Source organism: Candida theae (genome assembly GCF_024610275.1).
Source record: "Candida theae strain CBS 12239 chromosome Unknown scaffold1, whole genome shotgun sequence".
Classification (NCBI taxonomy): Eukaryota; Fungi; Ascomycota; class Pichiomycetes; order Serinales; family Debaryomycetaceae; genus Lodderomyces; species Lodderomyces theae.
This window is the reverse complement of record NW_026261439.1, coordinates 385,654-400,576: the sequence shown is the minus strand read 5'-3', so window position 1 is coordinate 400,576 and position 14,923 is coordinate 385,654. Positions and strand designations below refer to the sequence as shown.

At 41.9% G+C, this 14,923-nt stretch overlaps 6 protein-coding genes across 6 annotated transcripts; 2 read left to right on the top strand and 4 right to left on the bottom strand. All coding sequences in view use genetic code 12, as the record gives it.

Annotated features, from left to right (window-relative positions):
• Positions 1 to 65: 65 nt before the first annotated feature.
• Positions 66 to 2,309, top strand: KGF57_003320 (AMP deaminase; the record flags this gene model as incomplete). The annotated part of the gene is made up of 1 exon (XM_051752729.1): positions 66 to 2,309. One exon carries the CDS (start codon positions 66 to 68, stop codon positions 2,307 to 2,309), a length of 2,244 nt encoding a protein of 747 aa, XP_051608329.1.
• Positions 2,310 to 2,413: 104 nt separating this feature from the next.
• BMT8 (Bmt8p) lies at positions 2,414 to 4,216 on the bottom strand (the record flags this gene model as incomplete). Its single annotated transcript, XM_051752728.1, has 1 exon — positions 2,414 to 4,216. One exon carries the CDS (start codon positions 4,214 to 4,216, stop codon positions 2,414 to 2,416), a length of 1,803 nt encoding a protein of 600 aa, XP_051608328.1.
• A 451-nt stretch (positions 4,217 to 4,667) lies between these two features.
• On the bottom strand, positions 4,668 to 9,041 carry PAN1 (Pan1p; the record flags this gene model as incomplete). Its single annotated transcript, XM_051752727.1, has 1 exon — positions 4,668 to 9,041. One exon carries the CDS (start codon positions 9,039 to 9,041, stop codon positions 4,668 to 4,670), a length of 4,374 nt encoding a protein of 1,457 aa, XP_051608327.1.
• A 187-nt stretch (positions 9,042 to 9,228) lies between these two features.
• On the bottom strand, positions 9,229 to 10,854 carry THI20 (trifunctional hydroxymethylpyrimidine kinase/phosphomethylpyrimidine kinase/thiaminase; the record flags this gene model as incomplete). Its single annotated transcript, XM_051752725.1, has 1 exon — positions 9,229 to 10,854. One exon carries the CDS (start codon positions 10,852 to 10,854, stop codon positions 9,229 to 9,231), a length of 1,626 nt encoding a protein of 541 aa, XP_051608326.1.
• A 471-nt stretch (positions 10,855 to 11,325) lies between these two features.
• On the top strand, positions 11,326 to 12,576 carry TLG2 (Tlg2p; the record flags this gene model as incomplete). The annotated part of the gene is made up of 1 exon (XM_051752724.1): positions 11,326 to 12,576. One exon carries the CDS (start codon positions 11,326 to 11,328, stop codon positions 12,574 to 12,576), a length of 1,251 nt encoding a protein of 416 aa, XP_051608325.1.
• Positions 12,577 to 12,799: 223 nt separating this feature from the next.
• On the bottom strand, positions 12,800 to 14,611 carry SRD1 (Srd1p; the record flags this gene model as incomplete). Its single annotated transcript, XM_051752723.1, has 1 exon — positions 12,800 to 14,611. One exon carries the CDS (start codon positions 14,609 to 14,611, stop codon positions 12,800 to 12,802), a length of 1,812 nt encoding a protein of 603 aa, XP_051608324.1.
• Positions 14,612 to 14,923: the final 312 nt, after the last annotated feature.

Here is a 14,923-nt window from a genome sequence, read left to right as displayed (position 1 = left end):
GAATACAAAGGAGGCAGATTCAGTAGGGATATCCAATGGGTACTCAATCGAACTTGACACAACAAATGAAAGATCTTCTGTGTAGCTCTCTTCCAGAAGGGCCAGAGAATGCGGATGACTATTTACATGACTATGATGGAGAGAGTGATGATGAGGATTTGTCAAAATCCATCAAATCCGCACACTACTCCTCGTCCCAAGACAGATTTATGAAGGATCATGACTTGAAGGTGAAAACTTTTGAAGCTTTGCATGGGAACAATGGGTCCAAACCGTCTTCACCAGGTGGAAGGAAGCTTAGAAGAAGGGAATCTGTCATTGATATGCCACACAACCTCCACCCACCTCCATCACAAGCGCCACATGTAGCAGCAAATAATGATTTCGTTTTCGGAACAAATGCTTTGCCCGAAGAAGTACCATCAACTGAGCTTATTCAATTCTATCTGGACGTAAAGGAATGCTTGGATCTTCGTCACAAGTACTTGGAGCTTTCGTTGCAAACGCCCGAGCTGTTGAATCCAAAAAACCAACCTGATTGGCACATTTATCCTGCTCCGCCCAAACCAACTTATAAGTCGAAAAATAAATTCAACCAGGTAAGGTCTACGCCAGATGAGGATGAGGAGTTTGATTTCAATAAATGCGACATACCGGATTTGAGCGACACTGCTTTATACTTTGTTTTAAGTGAAGAAGGGGTGTATGAGGTGTATGATAAGAACAATAATGAAAAACTCGTCCAAGTACCAAACTTGCATGAGTATTACAATGATTTAGCGTTTATTGGAAACATATCCTCCGATGGGCCAACAAAGTCGTTTTCGTTCAAAAGGTTGCAATATCTTGAGGCCAAATGGAATATGTATTACTTGTTGAATGAGTTTGAGGAAACCAAACAGTCGAAGGCGAACCCACATCGAGACTTTTATAACGTTAGAAAAGTGGACACTCACATTCACCACTCAGCATGTATGAATCAAAAACACTTGCTTCGTTTCATCAAATATAAATTAAAGACAGAGCCGGACGAGCCAGTAATTTTCCGTGATGGCAAAATTTTGACATTAGCAGAAGTATTCCAATCGTTGAAGTTAACAGGGTACGATTTGTCTATTGACACGTTGGACATGCACGCACATACTGATACTTTCCACAGATTTGACAAGTTTAACTTAAAGTATAACCCAATTGGGGAGTCAAGATTGAGAGAAATCTTTTTGAAAACCGACAATTTCATAGACGGGAGGTATTTGGCAGAAATCACCAAACAGGTAATGGAAGATTTGGAGAATTCAAAGTATCAAATGAATGAGCTTAGAATTTCAATCTACGGCAGATCTATTCACGAATGGGACAAAGTTGCGTCGTGGGTGATTGATAACAAGTTGTTTAGTCACAATGTCAGGTGGCTCATCCAGGTGCCTAGATTATACGACATTTACAAAAAGAATGGAAATATTCGTTCCTTTTCGGATATTGTCAAGAATTTATTTGAGCCATTGTTTGAAGTTTCAAGAAATCCAAAACTGCACCCAAAACTTCACGTATTCTTGCAAAGGGTGGTTGGGTTTGATAGTGTGGATGATGAGTCAAAATCGGAAAAGCCATTGCCACCACATAAGTATCCCTCTGCTGTGGAGTGGAATTTCACTTCCAACCCTCCATATTCCTACTACATTTATTATTTGTATGCAAATATCACCAGTTTGAACCATTTGCGGTTGAAGAATAATTTCAATACGTTTGTATTGAGACCTCATTGCGGTGAAGCAGGAGACCCCCATCACTTGATAAGCGCGTTTTTGACGTCTTATGGAATATCACATGGTATCTTATTGAGAAAGCTCCCCTTTATTCAATACTTGTACTATCTTGATCAAGTTGGACTCGCAATGTCACCTTTATCCAACAACGCATTATTCCTCACATATGACAAAAACCCTTTTTACAATTTTTTCCAAAAGGGAATGAATGTTTCCTTATCAACGGATGATCCATTGCAGTTTTCTTATACAAAGGAGCCATTGATTGAAGAGTATTCGGTTGCAGCGCAAATATACAAATTGTCCGGAGTTGATATGTGCGAATTGGCCAAAAACTCTTGTTTGCAAAGTGGATGGGAAGCGAGGATCAAAGAGCACTGGTTGGGTAAAAATTACATGAAAGGCGGGGTCGAGGGTAATGACATTGAAAAGACAAACGTGCCCGATATTCGCGTGCTCTTCAGAGAAGAGACATTGAATAGTGAAAAACATTTGGTACAATATTACAACGAAATGAAGGATAAGCAAACAAACACCGAGTAGAAGAAGCAGAGGAAAGTCATTGAAGTGTCCAAAAATAATGTTACAATGTTTTTATCTAAACTAGATTTAATAAATTTTAGAACAGAAGGGAAATGTAACCTCATTTACGCTTCAGGTGCACCTCTTAGTTCGTATCTCTGTACGTATTTAAAGTACTCGACTTTCTTTGGATCTATTGTCATCCCGTCATCATCCTTTGGATTTTTATTTTTCCTCTTTAACTGGTGCTCAAGTCCATATTTAGTACAAAACTCAAATGAGGACTGTAAAGCACACACAAGGTTATCATTAGCATGGTGAGTGTTTCCCATGATGTCATAATCGAATGTTCCCCAATTGATCAATTCTTTCAACAATCCTTTAACATTAATCCTATGCACAGTGTAGTCACTAACGGACAATGTCAACGTCAAGTAGTCGTCGACCACAGCTCCAGCAGAGTCCCTGTCGGCTACCCATTGAGATACCCCATTTGGAATCAAAACACTCGATCGAAGGCATGAATCTTGAGGATATAACAAATCCCATCCTGGAACATACATATCGAAGGACAATGAGGAGGATATGTGAGTAACCTTGTAATAGTTGCGGGAATGTTTTCGTTTTTTGATAATCACTACCAAATTTGGGCGGTACATCGAGCTTCCACAACCACAATCATCAATATGCGCTCTAGCGAAACCAGCCCATACTTCTTTGTTATCCTTAACGGCAACCATATCATTCAAATTGATCAACTGAGTTCCTCCTCGAAAGGGTCCCACGTCGTTTTCAAGTGATAACAGTGTGTTGAATCTGTAATCGTATGAACAGGCACCTTGCAAATCACACTTTAAAATGTCTAAGTTAGCCCACCTATAAACGAAATAAATATGTGAGTCATAACCGTCAACTTGTCGATCAAGGTGACTCGTAAATGGCGTCCAATTCTTCTGCGTTCTGAGCCTATAGTTTTCAATGTTTAACTCAACTGTTTTGCTGAATTTTCGTTCGTCCAACTGCCATGGCCAACAAATTGACATAGCACGGTAGCACCTCTCCTTAGTTACCAACTTATCGTCCTCATCATCGTCAAAAGTGTCCATTTTACATCTGTACGAGTTGAATAAAACCAACGGTTCCTCGTATCCTGCTTTGTTCTTGACCAACATTAATCGGGGATCCTCGGGCCCATAATACTGGTATTCATTTAGCTGCTCATCTTGATAGAAGGGGATAGGGATAATCTGTGGGAAGTGAAGAATGTACTGTTTATCACCCGTAGCATTGCGGATTTTGGGAACCAATAGCCTTGTGCCCACCAACTCGTTCCAATTCTGGTCATACAATTGCGCGTATGATAGAGAAAGTAGGGGACCATCTCTTGTTCCTCTGTGGCTGTACATAATCCGAGATACCATATAGTGTACTCCGTAATCTTTTAACCAAACCGAGCTTCCTGCCAAACGAAACCAAAATTTATCCACAACATTGTGATCCAACTGTAGTCTTAGTTCCGGAAGTATAATTCTTTTCAAATCCTTCAAGTAAGGGTCTTCACCTGATTCAATGATTGTGAGGAGGTTCTGTAGCACCTCATGCAAGGAAGTCTTTACCTCTGCTGCCTTGCTTATCATCACCAGAGAGTTCAATTGCAATCGATTACACTGTTGTAGGTTCAAGTTTATATTTTCAGCCAAGCTGAAAGCAGTAAAATCGAATTTCTTGTATTTAGTTTCGTGAAGTTCTTTTCTCGGATCGGTTTCAATTGCCTGATTGAACTCGGTTGAGCCCAGGAGATGTTCTCGTAGATAATCCTCATGTTGCCTGACAAACTTTCCCAATTCTTTTTCATTTCTGAACAAGCCTTTCGGAATAATGACCTCGTTTCTGTTAATCCTGACAAGATCATCTCTTTGAAAAAGCATGAATATTTGGAATAGCAAAAGTAAGAAAAGGGCAGCCGTTAGCAAGTAAAGCAAGTGCTGTCGCAAGATTCTCCTATATGGCATTGTAAATAACTCGTCGCGTTTACCAGATGCAGATTCCAATCATCAATATCTAGAGCAATGCTCAACAAAAAAAAAAGGGTGGATAGCAATTGTGGAAATATTATCTTGTATGGATGTTGTGATATTATTTTTTTTGTGGCGTGGTTGTTGCAGATTGTTGTTGATATTCGAGATCTATTTATAAACCTGCATTCCATTGCAGTAACAGTTTGCATAAAATTATCTTTTTTTTTTTTTTTTGGTTTACCCCTGATTTCAGCCACACACACGTGCGCAAAACTAAAACCTTAATGTCAACAAAGCAAATAAAGCATTCTTTTTTATAACTATGAAAAGAGGGACAGCAAAAAAAAACAAACAAATGTATCTATAAAACTCTTCCAACAGTGGCACCAGTCGATTCTTTAGTCTCAACCTTCTTCAATGACTTTCCCCCTGTAATTTGAGAAAGCAAAGCTCCTATATTCGGAGTAGATGGTGCCCCACCACTTAAAGAAGCCGATTGTGCGGCTGCGGCAGGCGGAGGTGGTGGAGGAGGGGCAGCTGGAGCTCCAAAAGAGGGCACTGGGGGTGCAGGTGGTGGTGGTGGAGGAGGGGCAGCTGGCGCAGGTGTAGCATCAAAAGAGGGCACTGGGGGTGCAGGAGGTGGCAGTGAAATTGAGTCTGATGGTGGCACAGGTGGCGCAAAGTCAGGAGGAGGTGGAGGCACAGCGGATGAACTTTCGAACTCTTCTTCTGCTGCAAAAGATTGAGACGAAGACGCTGGGGCATCTGACTCAAGTGCTGGTGGTGGCGGTGGCAAAGTACTTGAAGACGGAATTGGTGGAATTGGTGGAATTGGTGGAACTGCTTCAGCCCCATTCTCAGCGTTAATACCTGGTGACGATTCCGCAGTATTCCACCCTGCCCCACTTGATCCTGTTGAAGAATCCTCCAAAGGCTTCTTGTTTACAGTTGGCTCAGTGATAGCAGCAGTGCCTGGCTCAGCTTGGAGTTGACTAGTTGTTTCCCCTTTCCTTGCTTGAGTAGGAGTCAGCAAAGACTCCGATGTAGGAACTGACAGCGGAGGCGCCATTCCTCCAAACAAGGAGTTTGCCAATTTAAGTGCATCCGCTCTATTTGGCGCATCGTCGTCAGAATCTTCTTCTTCCGAGTCGCTCCAGCTGTTATCGTTCAGAATACCTCTTTGAAAATTCCTTTGCATATTTGCCTTTTCGGTATTGACTTGCTGAAATTGCTTTTTAAAGAATGGGTTATTGTCATGTCTAGGAGGTCTAGAATGTTCTTCTGGTTGGGAAGCTGCTTCGCGATCTCCTGGTACTTTCCCGTATTCATTACCATTGTGCCCTGCATCAAAAGATGGTGGTGCATTATTGACGTCTTCATATTTTGGAGCATTGGTAGCTGGAGCATCCTTCAGTGAGGCATGCTCTGGAGCAACAGATGTAGCAATTGGTTTTGAAGAAGCTTTCACCTCAGGAGATGAGTCTGTTGGTCCAGCAAGACTTCTCGACTTACCCAGAGCATGATCTTCAGTGCCTCCAGCTGCTACTGGAGCAGCCACACCGAAATTCTCCTTTGTAGCCTCATTATTTTCATGTTGATCTGAGTTTGAAGAATCAAGAGCAGCGGACTGACCAGGCACGCTTGACTGCACTTCTTGAGCTTGTCTGGGTTGAGTAGATCGAGCGGGTTGAACAAGTTGAGGTTGAGCTGGCCGTGAAGAAGCTGACTGCTGTGGAATTGGCTGTGGGTGAGCCACTACGTCACGGTCATTTCTAAGCTCCTCTGCTGAACTTTGAGCAGGTGAGTGAACAATTCCTTCGACCTTATTCACCTCAGGAGCCCCAGTCTTTTGCTTAACAAGTTGTGGTGCGTTATTCATGTTCTCCTCCTGCTTCACGTTTCTGTCATCTTGTACGGGTTTTGACTGAACAGCAGCAGGTGTTGGCTTTTCAGTCGACCTCTTACCCAGATTCTTGTGACGACTGATTCCAAGCTTCTCAAGTCTAGCTGCCATTCTCTTCTCTGCCTCTGCCTTTATGTAAGCCGCCCTCTCTTCCGGGGTTGAGTACGCTGCACGAGGCTCAGCAGATGAAGAATTGACTGCACTGACTTTTGTAGAATTAACCTGCTCCTGCTGAGGTTGAGGCCCGTTGTTGTTCGATTGAGGAACAGGTTTAGCCACTGGCTGCGCCTTTGCAGTTGCATCATCTTGATATCTTTGCAATTCTCTAACAAATGAAGCAACAGTTTGACTAATTCCAAAGCCCTTCTCCCATTTCTCATATCCAACTTCAACTCTGGAGGAGGTCTTGAGTTTCGAAGCACATTCATCCTCCATCGTCCTGATACCAGCCTCAATATCCTTCACCATGTCAGATTGCCCTTTAAATTCAGACTTGGACTTCTGAACCGCCTCCTTAAACTTGAAATCAGAGCCTCCACTGCCGCCTTTACCCGTGAGCAATGCCATTTTCTGCTTCAAGTCAAATTTTCCATAATCGTTCGAAACTGCATTGAGATCAACATTCTTGTCATCCCATGAAGGGTCCTCTTGCCTCAATTTGAGTTTAACCAATTCAATGCTTTTTTCAGAAATCTCTTGATTGACTTGATTTATATTTGAAATCAACTTTGGAATTTTATCTCTAGTTAAATGGTTTAATTTTTGAAGCCACAAGTTTTTGTTGTTGTTGTTGGGAGCTTGACTTGTGATTTTTGTTTGCAAATCGAAAATTTGACTTTTCAACTTGTCAATTGCACTGGTGTCATTGTGTTGTTTTTCTTCATCCTCGACATCCAAAGCATCCAACAAAATCTTCTTTTCTTTAATGCTCTTCTTCAACTCATCTATGGTAAGATTCTTGTCCTTCTCATTTGAAGCACTGGGTGATCCTTGGTCTCTACTCTTGTGGCGAGCACGCGAGACATATCCAAAATTGTCATCATCGTTTTTGAATCTTGCACCATCCACCTTTGTTTGTGGCTTGTAGCTTTTCGCAGACTTGAGCCCCCCATTATTCTTTAAGGAGTTTTTCAAATTGTCCATTGTGTCCTTCAAGGTTCTTTCTGCTGGAGGGATTAATTCAGGTGGTAATCTAAGAGGAATCTCCAATCCATTCAATCTTCTATAAATCAAATGCATTGCCACGGCAAATTGATTTTTGTTCAATTTTCCAGCATCATCAGTATCGGCCAAGGTCCAAATTGCTTCCAAATCCAGTCTACTCAAACCAGACTTTGTGAATACATTAAGAGCTACATTTGAATCCACGTATCCTCTTCTGCCCGTATCCCATGCTTGAAATAGATTGTCATAGACTTGCTTCTCCTGTTTGGTAATGGCCCAAGTCACATTAGTCGCAGCATTATTGCTCATAACTTTATTCAAATCTTGAAAATTTTGGTTGGTGTTTGGTTGAAATACTTTGTGCATCGTATTCAAGCCGGAATATCCACCTGTTGGCATATTGACAAATCCCCATTCACCAGGTCTTCCAGTTGGCTGGGCTTGTAAATAGCCAGTAGGTTGTTGTTGCAAAAAGCCCGTTGGTTGTGGTTGTAAAGCACCCGTTTGTTGTTGCTGCAAGGGACCAGTTGGCTGAGACTGCAAAGGGGCTGGACCGGTTCTATTCGCTTGCAAGGGGCCAGTTCTTTGTGGCTGCAAACCAAGGGTGTTGAATCCTCCGCTAGTTTGTTGAAACCCAGTGGTTTGCGGCACGAGTCCACCAGTACGTTGGGGCTCAATTCCAGTGCTTTGAGGAGCAAATCCTCCTGTGCGTTGTTGAGGAAGTTGGTTAAATCCAGTCCCTTGGGCTTGAAGAGGTCCAGTCTTCTGTATCAAACCAGCAGTTTGTTGAGGCTGCAACGGAACAAACTCGCCAGTAACACTACCACCAATACCGCCGCCACCTCCAAAACTGGTTGATGGCTGTGGTTGCTGGTTGTAACCAGTAAGTTGTGGAGCGACCCAATTGTTTTGAGGTTGCTGGTTGAAAGATGATGTTTGTGATTGTTGATTGAACCCAGTGGCCTGAGGAGCAAAGGAATTTCCAAATCCAGTGGCTTGAGGTGCGAATGTCGTTGGTGGCTGGTTGAATCCGGTAGCTTGTGTATTCATCGACGGTTGATTGTACATCCAATCGTCCTTCTTTGCAAAAGGAGTATTGGCAAGAATTTTGTTGGGATCATCAGGAATGCTGAAGTTGATTGCATCCATAAAGCTCTTTACCTCATTAAGCCATTTTTCAGGAAGGACACCGGGAAGCGGTTCTCCACGCTTTGCCGTGTTGCACAAATGCAAACTCAATGCAAACTCAGGAAAAAGCAAGGATCCTGTCTTGTCAATATCAGATAAGGTCCAAATTTCAGCCAAAGTAACTGGACTCAAACCTGATCTCATCAAAATTGTACTGGCCGAGTCACCACTGATTGCTTGTTCTCCACGAGGAACGGCAGTTCTGAAAAGATGCTCAAATTTCTTTTGATCATCCACAGTAATGAATGATAATCGGAAAGGCGGAATTTTCAAATCATGGTTTTCAACAACTGTGGGTGCACCTTGAAAGCCTGTTGGCTGCGTTTGGACATAGCCAGTCGGTTGGCTCGATGCATACAAGTTGGGTTGTCCGAAGCCAGTTGGTTGAGTGTAGAGGGACTGTTGTTGTTGTTGTTGTTGTTGCTGATTGGGTACTCCATAGTTAGGATTATACCCAGTGTTCTGAAACGAATTGAACATCGTTGTGCAAGTTACCTTGAATGGTGAACGATCCGATTGTCGAGTATTTTTTTTTTAATTTTTGTTCTTATGCCTTGTTGAATTTATTTTATTTTATTTTATTTTATTTTTTTTTCTTTTTCGACTAGAGGTTTATTGTGCCGAATTTAGAAACTCCTTCATTTTACTATTTCGCAATCTATTCTTATTAAATATCTAAGACTTCATTCCAGAAGTTGATTTCCAACTGAGAAACTTCTCTGAAAATCTCTACTAGTTCCTCGACTCGGCTCCTGGTTATTCCATTCACAACCAAGGCATTCAATGCCAAACGTCCCTCTTTATCAGCTTTTGCGTACCAATCCGAGGCATACTCATTCAACCAACCTTGATACACTTCTGGTATTTGAACAGGGTTTTCTGATCTCAACTTCTTACCGTAAACCCCTGCCTCAGCATATCCATGTAAACACGGAGCTAAGGAAACTTTGATTCCCAAGTAATCCTCTTTCTGTCCTATATCGAGTAAATAATCACAATACTCTATGCAAGCTTTCCCAGGCTTCAAGTCCTCAACATCTCTTTCATAATCGACATTGTAGGCCTTGAGTCTCTTTTTGTGATGTTCAATTTCGGTGATTATTTCTCCTATTATTGTTGCCGCTGCATGTGTCTGCTGGTAAGTAGGGGCTTTCGAGGCCAACAACCCATGCATTCTAGCATAGATAATAAGATAATGATAGTCTTGCTTCAAGTAGTAGAAAAAGCTCTCAAATGGAAGACAGTTCTCAGCTAATTTTTTCACAAAGGGATGCTCAACATAATTCTGCCAAGTTTGCCTCACCTTGGGGTGGGAAGTTAGAAAGTCAATAAACGTGTTGTCATCACTGAATTTCAAAACCTCATTGTCACCAGCTTCAGTTATTTGAGTGACTTGAGTACATGGAGTCAAGTTATGATTCAATGGACCACTTCCGAATCCCAATTTCGAGATTTGCAACATTCCTTTGTGAATGAAATCAATGGAGATCGTAATGGCATCAGCGATACTCTTTCCATTAGCAATGTTTGCTGATATTGCCGAAGCTAAAGTACACCCAGTACCATGTGTATTTTCTGAGTTAATGTACTTGGATTCAAAAAGAGTCAACTTTCCAGATTCAGATTCATATAGAATGTCAATAATCTGCGTACCGTTTTTGGTTGTATCCCCATTTCTGTCAAACAATATATGTCCTCCTTTGACCAACAAATTCTGGCATCCAATGTAGCTCTGCAATTCCACAACAAATTTTTTAAACTCTTCAAGATTGGTTAGTTCAGGTGGACTTTTGAACAATCCATACAACGCCTTAGCTTCTGGTATGTTTGGTGTAATTAGATATGCGTTTTGCATCAACTGCTCCACACAATACTTTATTCCATCCAAGTCAAACAACTGGCTACCTGAGGTACTAACCATAACTGGATCAATGACAAACTTGACATCAAGATTACACTTAGCAATCTCTTCAATGGCCTCTTTTGTCAACATGCCGGTTTTCACTACTTTTAATGGCGCATTGTCATACCCATAAAAATCATCCAAATTGGCTTTCAAAATCTTAGCAACCAACTCCTTAGACGTCTTTTCAAATGAAACGACTCCACGAGTGTTTTGAGCAGTCAATGCGGTGATGCAAGTTGCCCCATACACACCAAACGCACTAAACGTTTTCAAGTCGGCTTCAATTCCAGCTCCGCCTGACGAGTCACTGCCGGCAATTGTCATCACCACAGGTAGTTTGACATCCCTCGAGTGTGGATGCTTGATTTTGATGGACTCAGACTTCATGGTGGTGTACGGGAGCAGAAGACAGTTGATTGTATCATATTTTTTTGTCAAATATGTGCAAGAATTTATTGTTGAACGGATGGTTCAAAGACACAAGCCTGTTGGCGCGGAAAATTATGCGCTTACGGGGTCGAGGTAGGAATCAGCACTTATTTTTTTGTTTTTTACTCCCGATACTCTACCCGGTAGCGCCATTCTCTAGAACGAATAACAAAACTTTGACTTGTGCTGCTGAATCAATTTAGAAGCAGCAACAGCTCGAAATTAGGACTCGAGCATCACGAAAGAGACTAATTTCTTCTTGCATTATACACCAAGAATATATCTGAACTATCTCTGTCATCTCCCCCATTTCAATTGAAAGATTAGGTGCACTTCGCCCTATATAAGTGGATACCGCTGCGACCCCTCCGCCCCCCTCAAATTACCACCGTATACCAACCACAGCACACGAACTAAATAAAAAGAAAGATGTTTAGAGACCGGACTAAATTATTTTTGTCGTATCGTCGAACGACACCGCGAGATGCTCCCCATAGACGGCCCTTTAAAGACGACGTGAATGATGATGACAATGATACAGATAGCCTATTCGATTCCGAACAAGATAATCTCATTATTTCCTCCCGGAAACATCAGCAACAAGGATCATCAAAACTCAACAGCCTACAGCTGCGTAGTGGGAAAGAGCCAGGTGCAGAATACGGGGAGGATATCGAAATGAAGCCCATGATACCTACTCAATTCGAAATCGCCAAAGACTTGGACATTTGCTTAACGGTGATTGATAAACAAACTCAAGAACTAAACTCTCTATACAAGCAACTCATAATCATAAACAAGTCACTGAAGAAGAAAGTTGAGTCACAGATTGAGGAATATAGTTTTCAAATATTGCAAAATTTCGAAAAATGTTATATCGGAATCAAGAAATTTGAATACTTGACCAAGAATCATGAGCGATTACAAGTTAATTATACAGCCCAGGACTTGAACATCTTGACCAACATGAAGAAGAACTATGCCAATAAGATCCAACAACATTTGTTGGTGTTTCGAAATTTACAAAATAACTATATGAACTTTTTGCGGGATGATGATGATGAGTTTGATTTACTCTTGAATGAGAAACGCAATCAACGTGGACAGGGCAATGATGGACTCAAGAGCGATAACATTGAAGAATTGAGTAAAGAAATTGTGCAATCTACATCCTCTCAACAACAACAACAACAACAACAGACCCAAGTACAAATCCAACAAAGCTCCAACGACCAATATCTAGAACAACGAGAACGCGAGATCAACAAATTAGCAATGGGCATCTTGGAAATATCAACCATGTTTAAAGAAATGGAAACTATGGTGATTGATCAGGGGACAATGTTGGATCGAATCGATTACAACTTGACAAACACAGTACACGATTTGAAAACATCAGAAAAGGAATTGATTAAGGCCAAAACGTATCAAAAACGGACAACAAAGTGCAAGATTATCTTCTTTTTGGTCTTGTGTGTGTTTGCACTATTGATGATTTTGATGTTGCGACCTGGTGGTGGCGGTGGGAGAAGTCATGATACAGGAAAGGTGAGTGAAAAGCCAGAACAAGGGTTGGGCAAGGGTGGAGGGGATGGCTCTTCCGGTAAGCCACCTCTTGAAGTGAACCACCCTGATTCTCCAATAGATGGGTCTAAGCCTATTGATGTTGATGGTGGGTAGTAGTATAATTGACAAATTCGAGAGTGGGAAGGCACGTTTGTGTAGTTCTCCCTGTATCTCAATATAGGTTAATGCAATTTCTAACATAATCATTAACTAATACTATATAAAACGAGAATTGAAACAGAATTGACACATGAGCTTCAGTTAAATAAAAAGACCATCACAAGCGTAGACAAGGTAATATGGCACTATCTACTGACGCCATAATATAAAGCAACTACTACCTGGTCATTCCATAGGGCCCACTTCTGGCTTGTGTTCCAGCAGATCCACCACTACTTCTTCCCATCAACGCGCTCGCATTGCTGCCTGGTCCAGTCCTATTATTGTTGCCATACCTAGCTGCAACGGGAACGAATCCCGGTGCCACTTTCCTCTTTTGTTGTTGTACACCTCTAGCAAAGTTAAAATCGGGGTTGTTGCTCAAGACATTATCTGAAATGGTTGGTCTAGCGTGTCCAGATTGTGGCGCTGGTTGTTGTTGTTGTTGTTGCAATTGTGGTTGTTGGTGTGGTGGACCATAGTTTGCAGGTCTGTATTGTTGCAGTTGTTGTTGGTGTTGTTGAGCTGGGGACACGTATTGGTTAGGGATGGGTTGATACAGTGGGTGCAAGTGACCTTGTGGAGACGCACCTTGGGTGTGTACTTGTTGACTCAATGGTTGGTATTGCTGCAGGTTGGTGTACGGAGTACTTTGATACTGTTGTGGAACAAGTTGTTGGATTTGTTGCGGTCCAGGACCATATGGATTATTGTACTGTGGATTCGGTGGTCGTTGAGAAACACTAGTGAAATCTGAATCCTCATCAGAGTCATTGGTTCTTGCAATGACATTGGCACGTCCTGCGCTCATATCCTCTTCATCATCAAAGTCGTCGTCCATTTCTGTAAATGGTCTATGGCCGTCAACTTGCGGATGATGTTCAAATACACTTCTTGAGAATGCAGCATTGCTGTTATTGTTGCTATTGGGGACACCTGGAGTGGTTGGGTAAGGTGCTCCAGTTGTGGGTTTATACCCCCCACTGGCACCGGCAACTAATGAGCCGCTTGTGTTGTTGCGACCATTCATTTGAGTAAAGTCGTTGGCTACTTGAGGCTTGGCTTGGTACGAGGATGACGTGTTGCTAGCAATGGAGCCGTTTCCAGTTCCTGTTCTTTGCGCTAGTGGGACGCCTGTTTCTGCTCTTGACTGTCCATGGTTTGAGTTTGCTAACGAGGCGGCAGATGCAGCAGCAATTGCTGCATGACCATTGTAACGAGTATTGGATCCATTGTGAGCACCTTGGCTTGCGGGATTTCCAAAAGAAGTGGTGCTGTTATACGCTGGCTTGTAATCAAAATCATTATCAACAGAGCTAGTACTGTTTGGACTCTTGAACGTTGATGCTTGGATATGGTTGAATTTGTCATCGATTCTGCTGTAGTTGTTATAAGTTCCAAATCCGTGTTTGTCATTTGCATCTGCATCTGCATCGCCGTCCTCTTCTTCATCATCGTTTTTCAACGTCGTCAAGGTGAGAATAAGTAAAATGATTGATACAAGGTTGGCAGCTGCAGAACCAATCAAAATCCATCCAGTCCAAGCCAAATTTGGGTAAAAAGCCAAAATTGTTATAATGCAGCTGATGATCGTCAATATGGCAGATACAACATTGACACCAAGAGCAATCAAAACAACAGCTCTACTTCCAAAATGAGAAGCAAACACCAAAACTAGCAAGATAAAGTTGAATCCAAGGGCAATAGGAGTTAAAATGAAAATTTTAGCCAATGTGTCTCTGGTGGAGCCGCTCATAGTCCAATTGGAGGAGCTATCATTCACTGAACTGAGGGTTAATGGATAGGTGGCTGAGGAACAGTCATTATTGTTGTTGGAACAATACCCAAATACACCATAAGTATAACTAGCAGTTTTGCCTAGGTTGAAAGTGGTAACCACTGGAGAACTTATTGTAGCCAACAACAAGAATACAAATGAAGCCAAGATCAATATTAGTGACGCAGAGTTGAAACTTAAGCGGAATCCCATAGCTTGCTAATGTTTATAGTCTGTATGTGTGTCTGTGTCTGTGTCTGTGTCGTGCAATTTGTTGCAGATCCAAGAAGCTGTAGCTATACCAACCGATGAAAAAAAGTGGCAGCTAATCTGACTATAAGATCGGTGGTTGTGTGGCTATGTACCAATGTGGTCCAGTGTAGCGTACACACAATCAAAGGGATAGGGCTGTGTGCAAAAAAAAAAAGTGGTTTCAAAATCTCGTGCCACGCGGGAATCAGATCCTAGTCCTTTTTCTGTTTGTTTATCTCTCCTCTTGTTAATGAAAGAGTTGTTGTTATTATC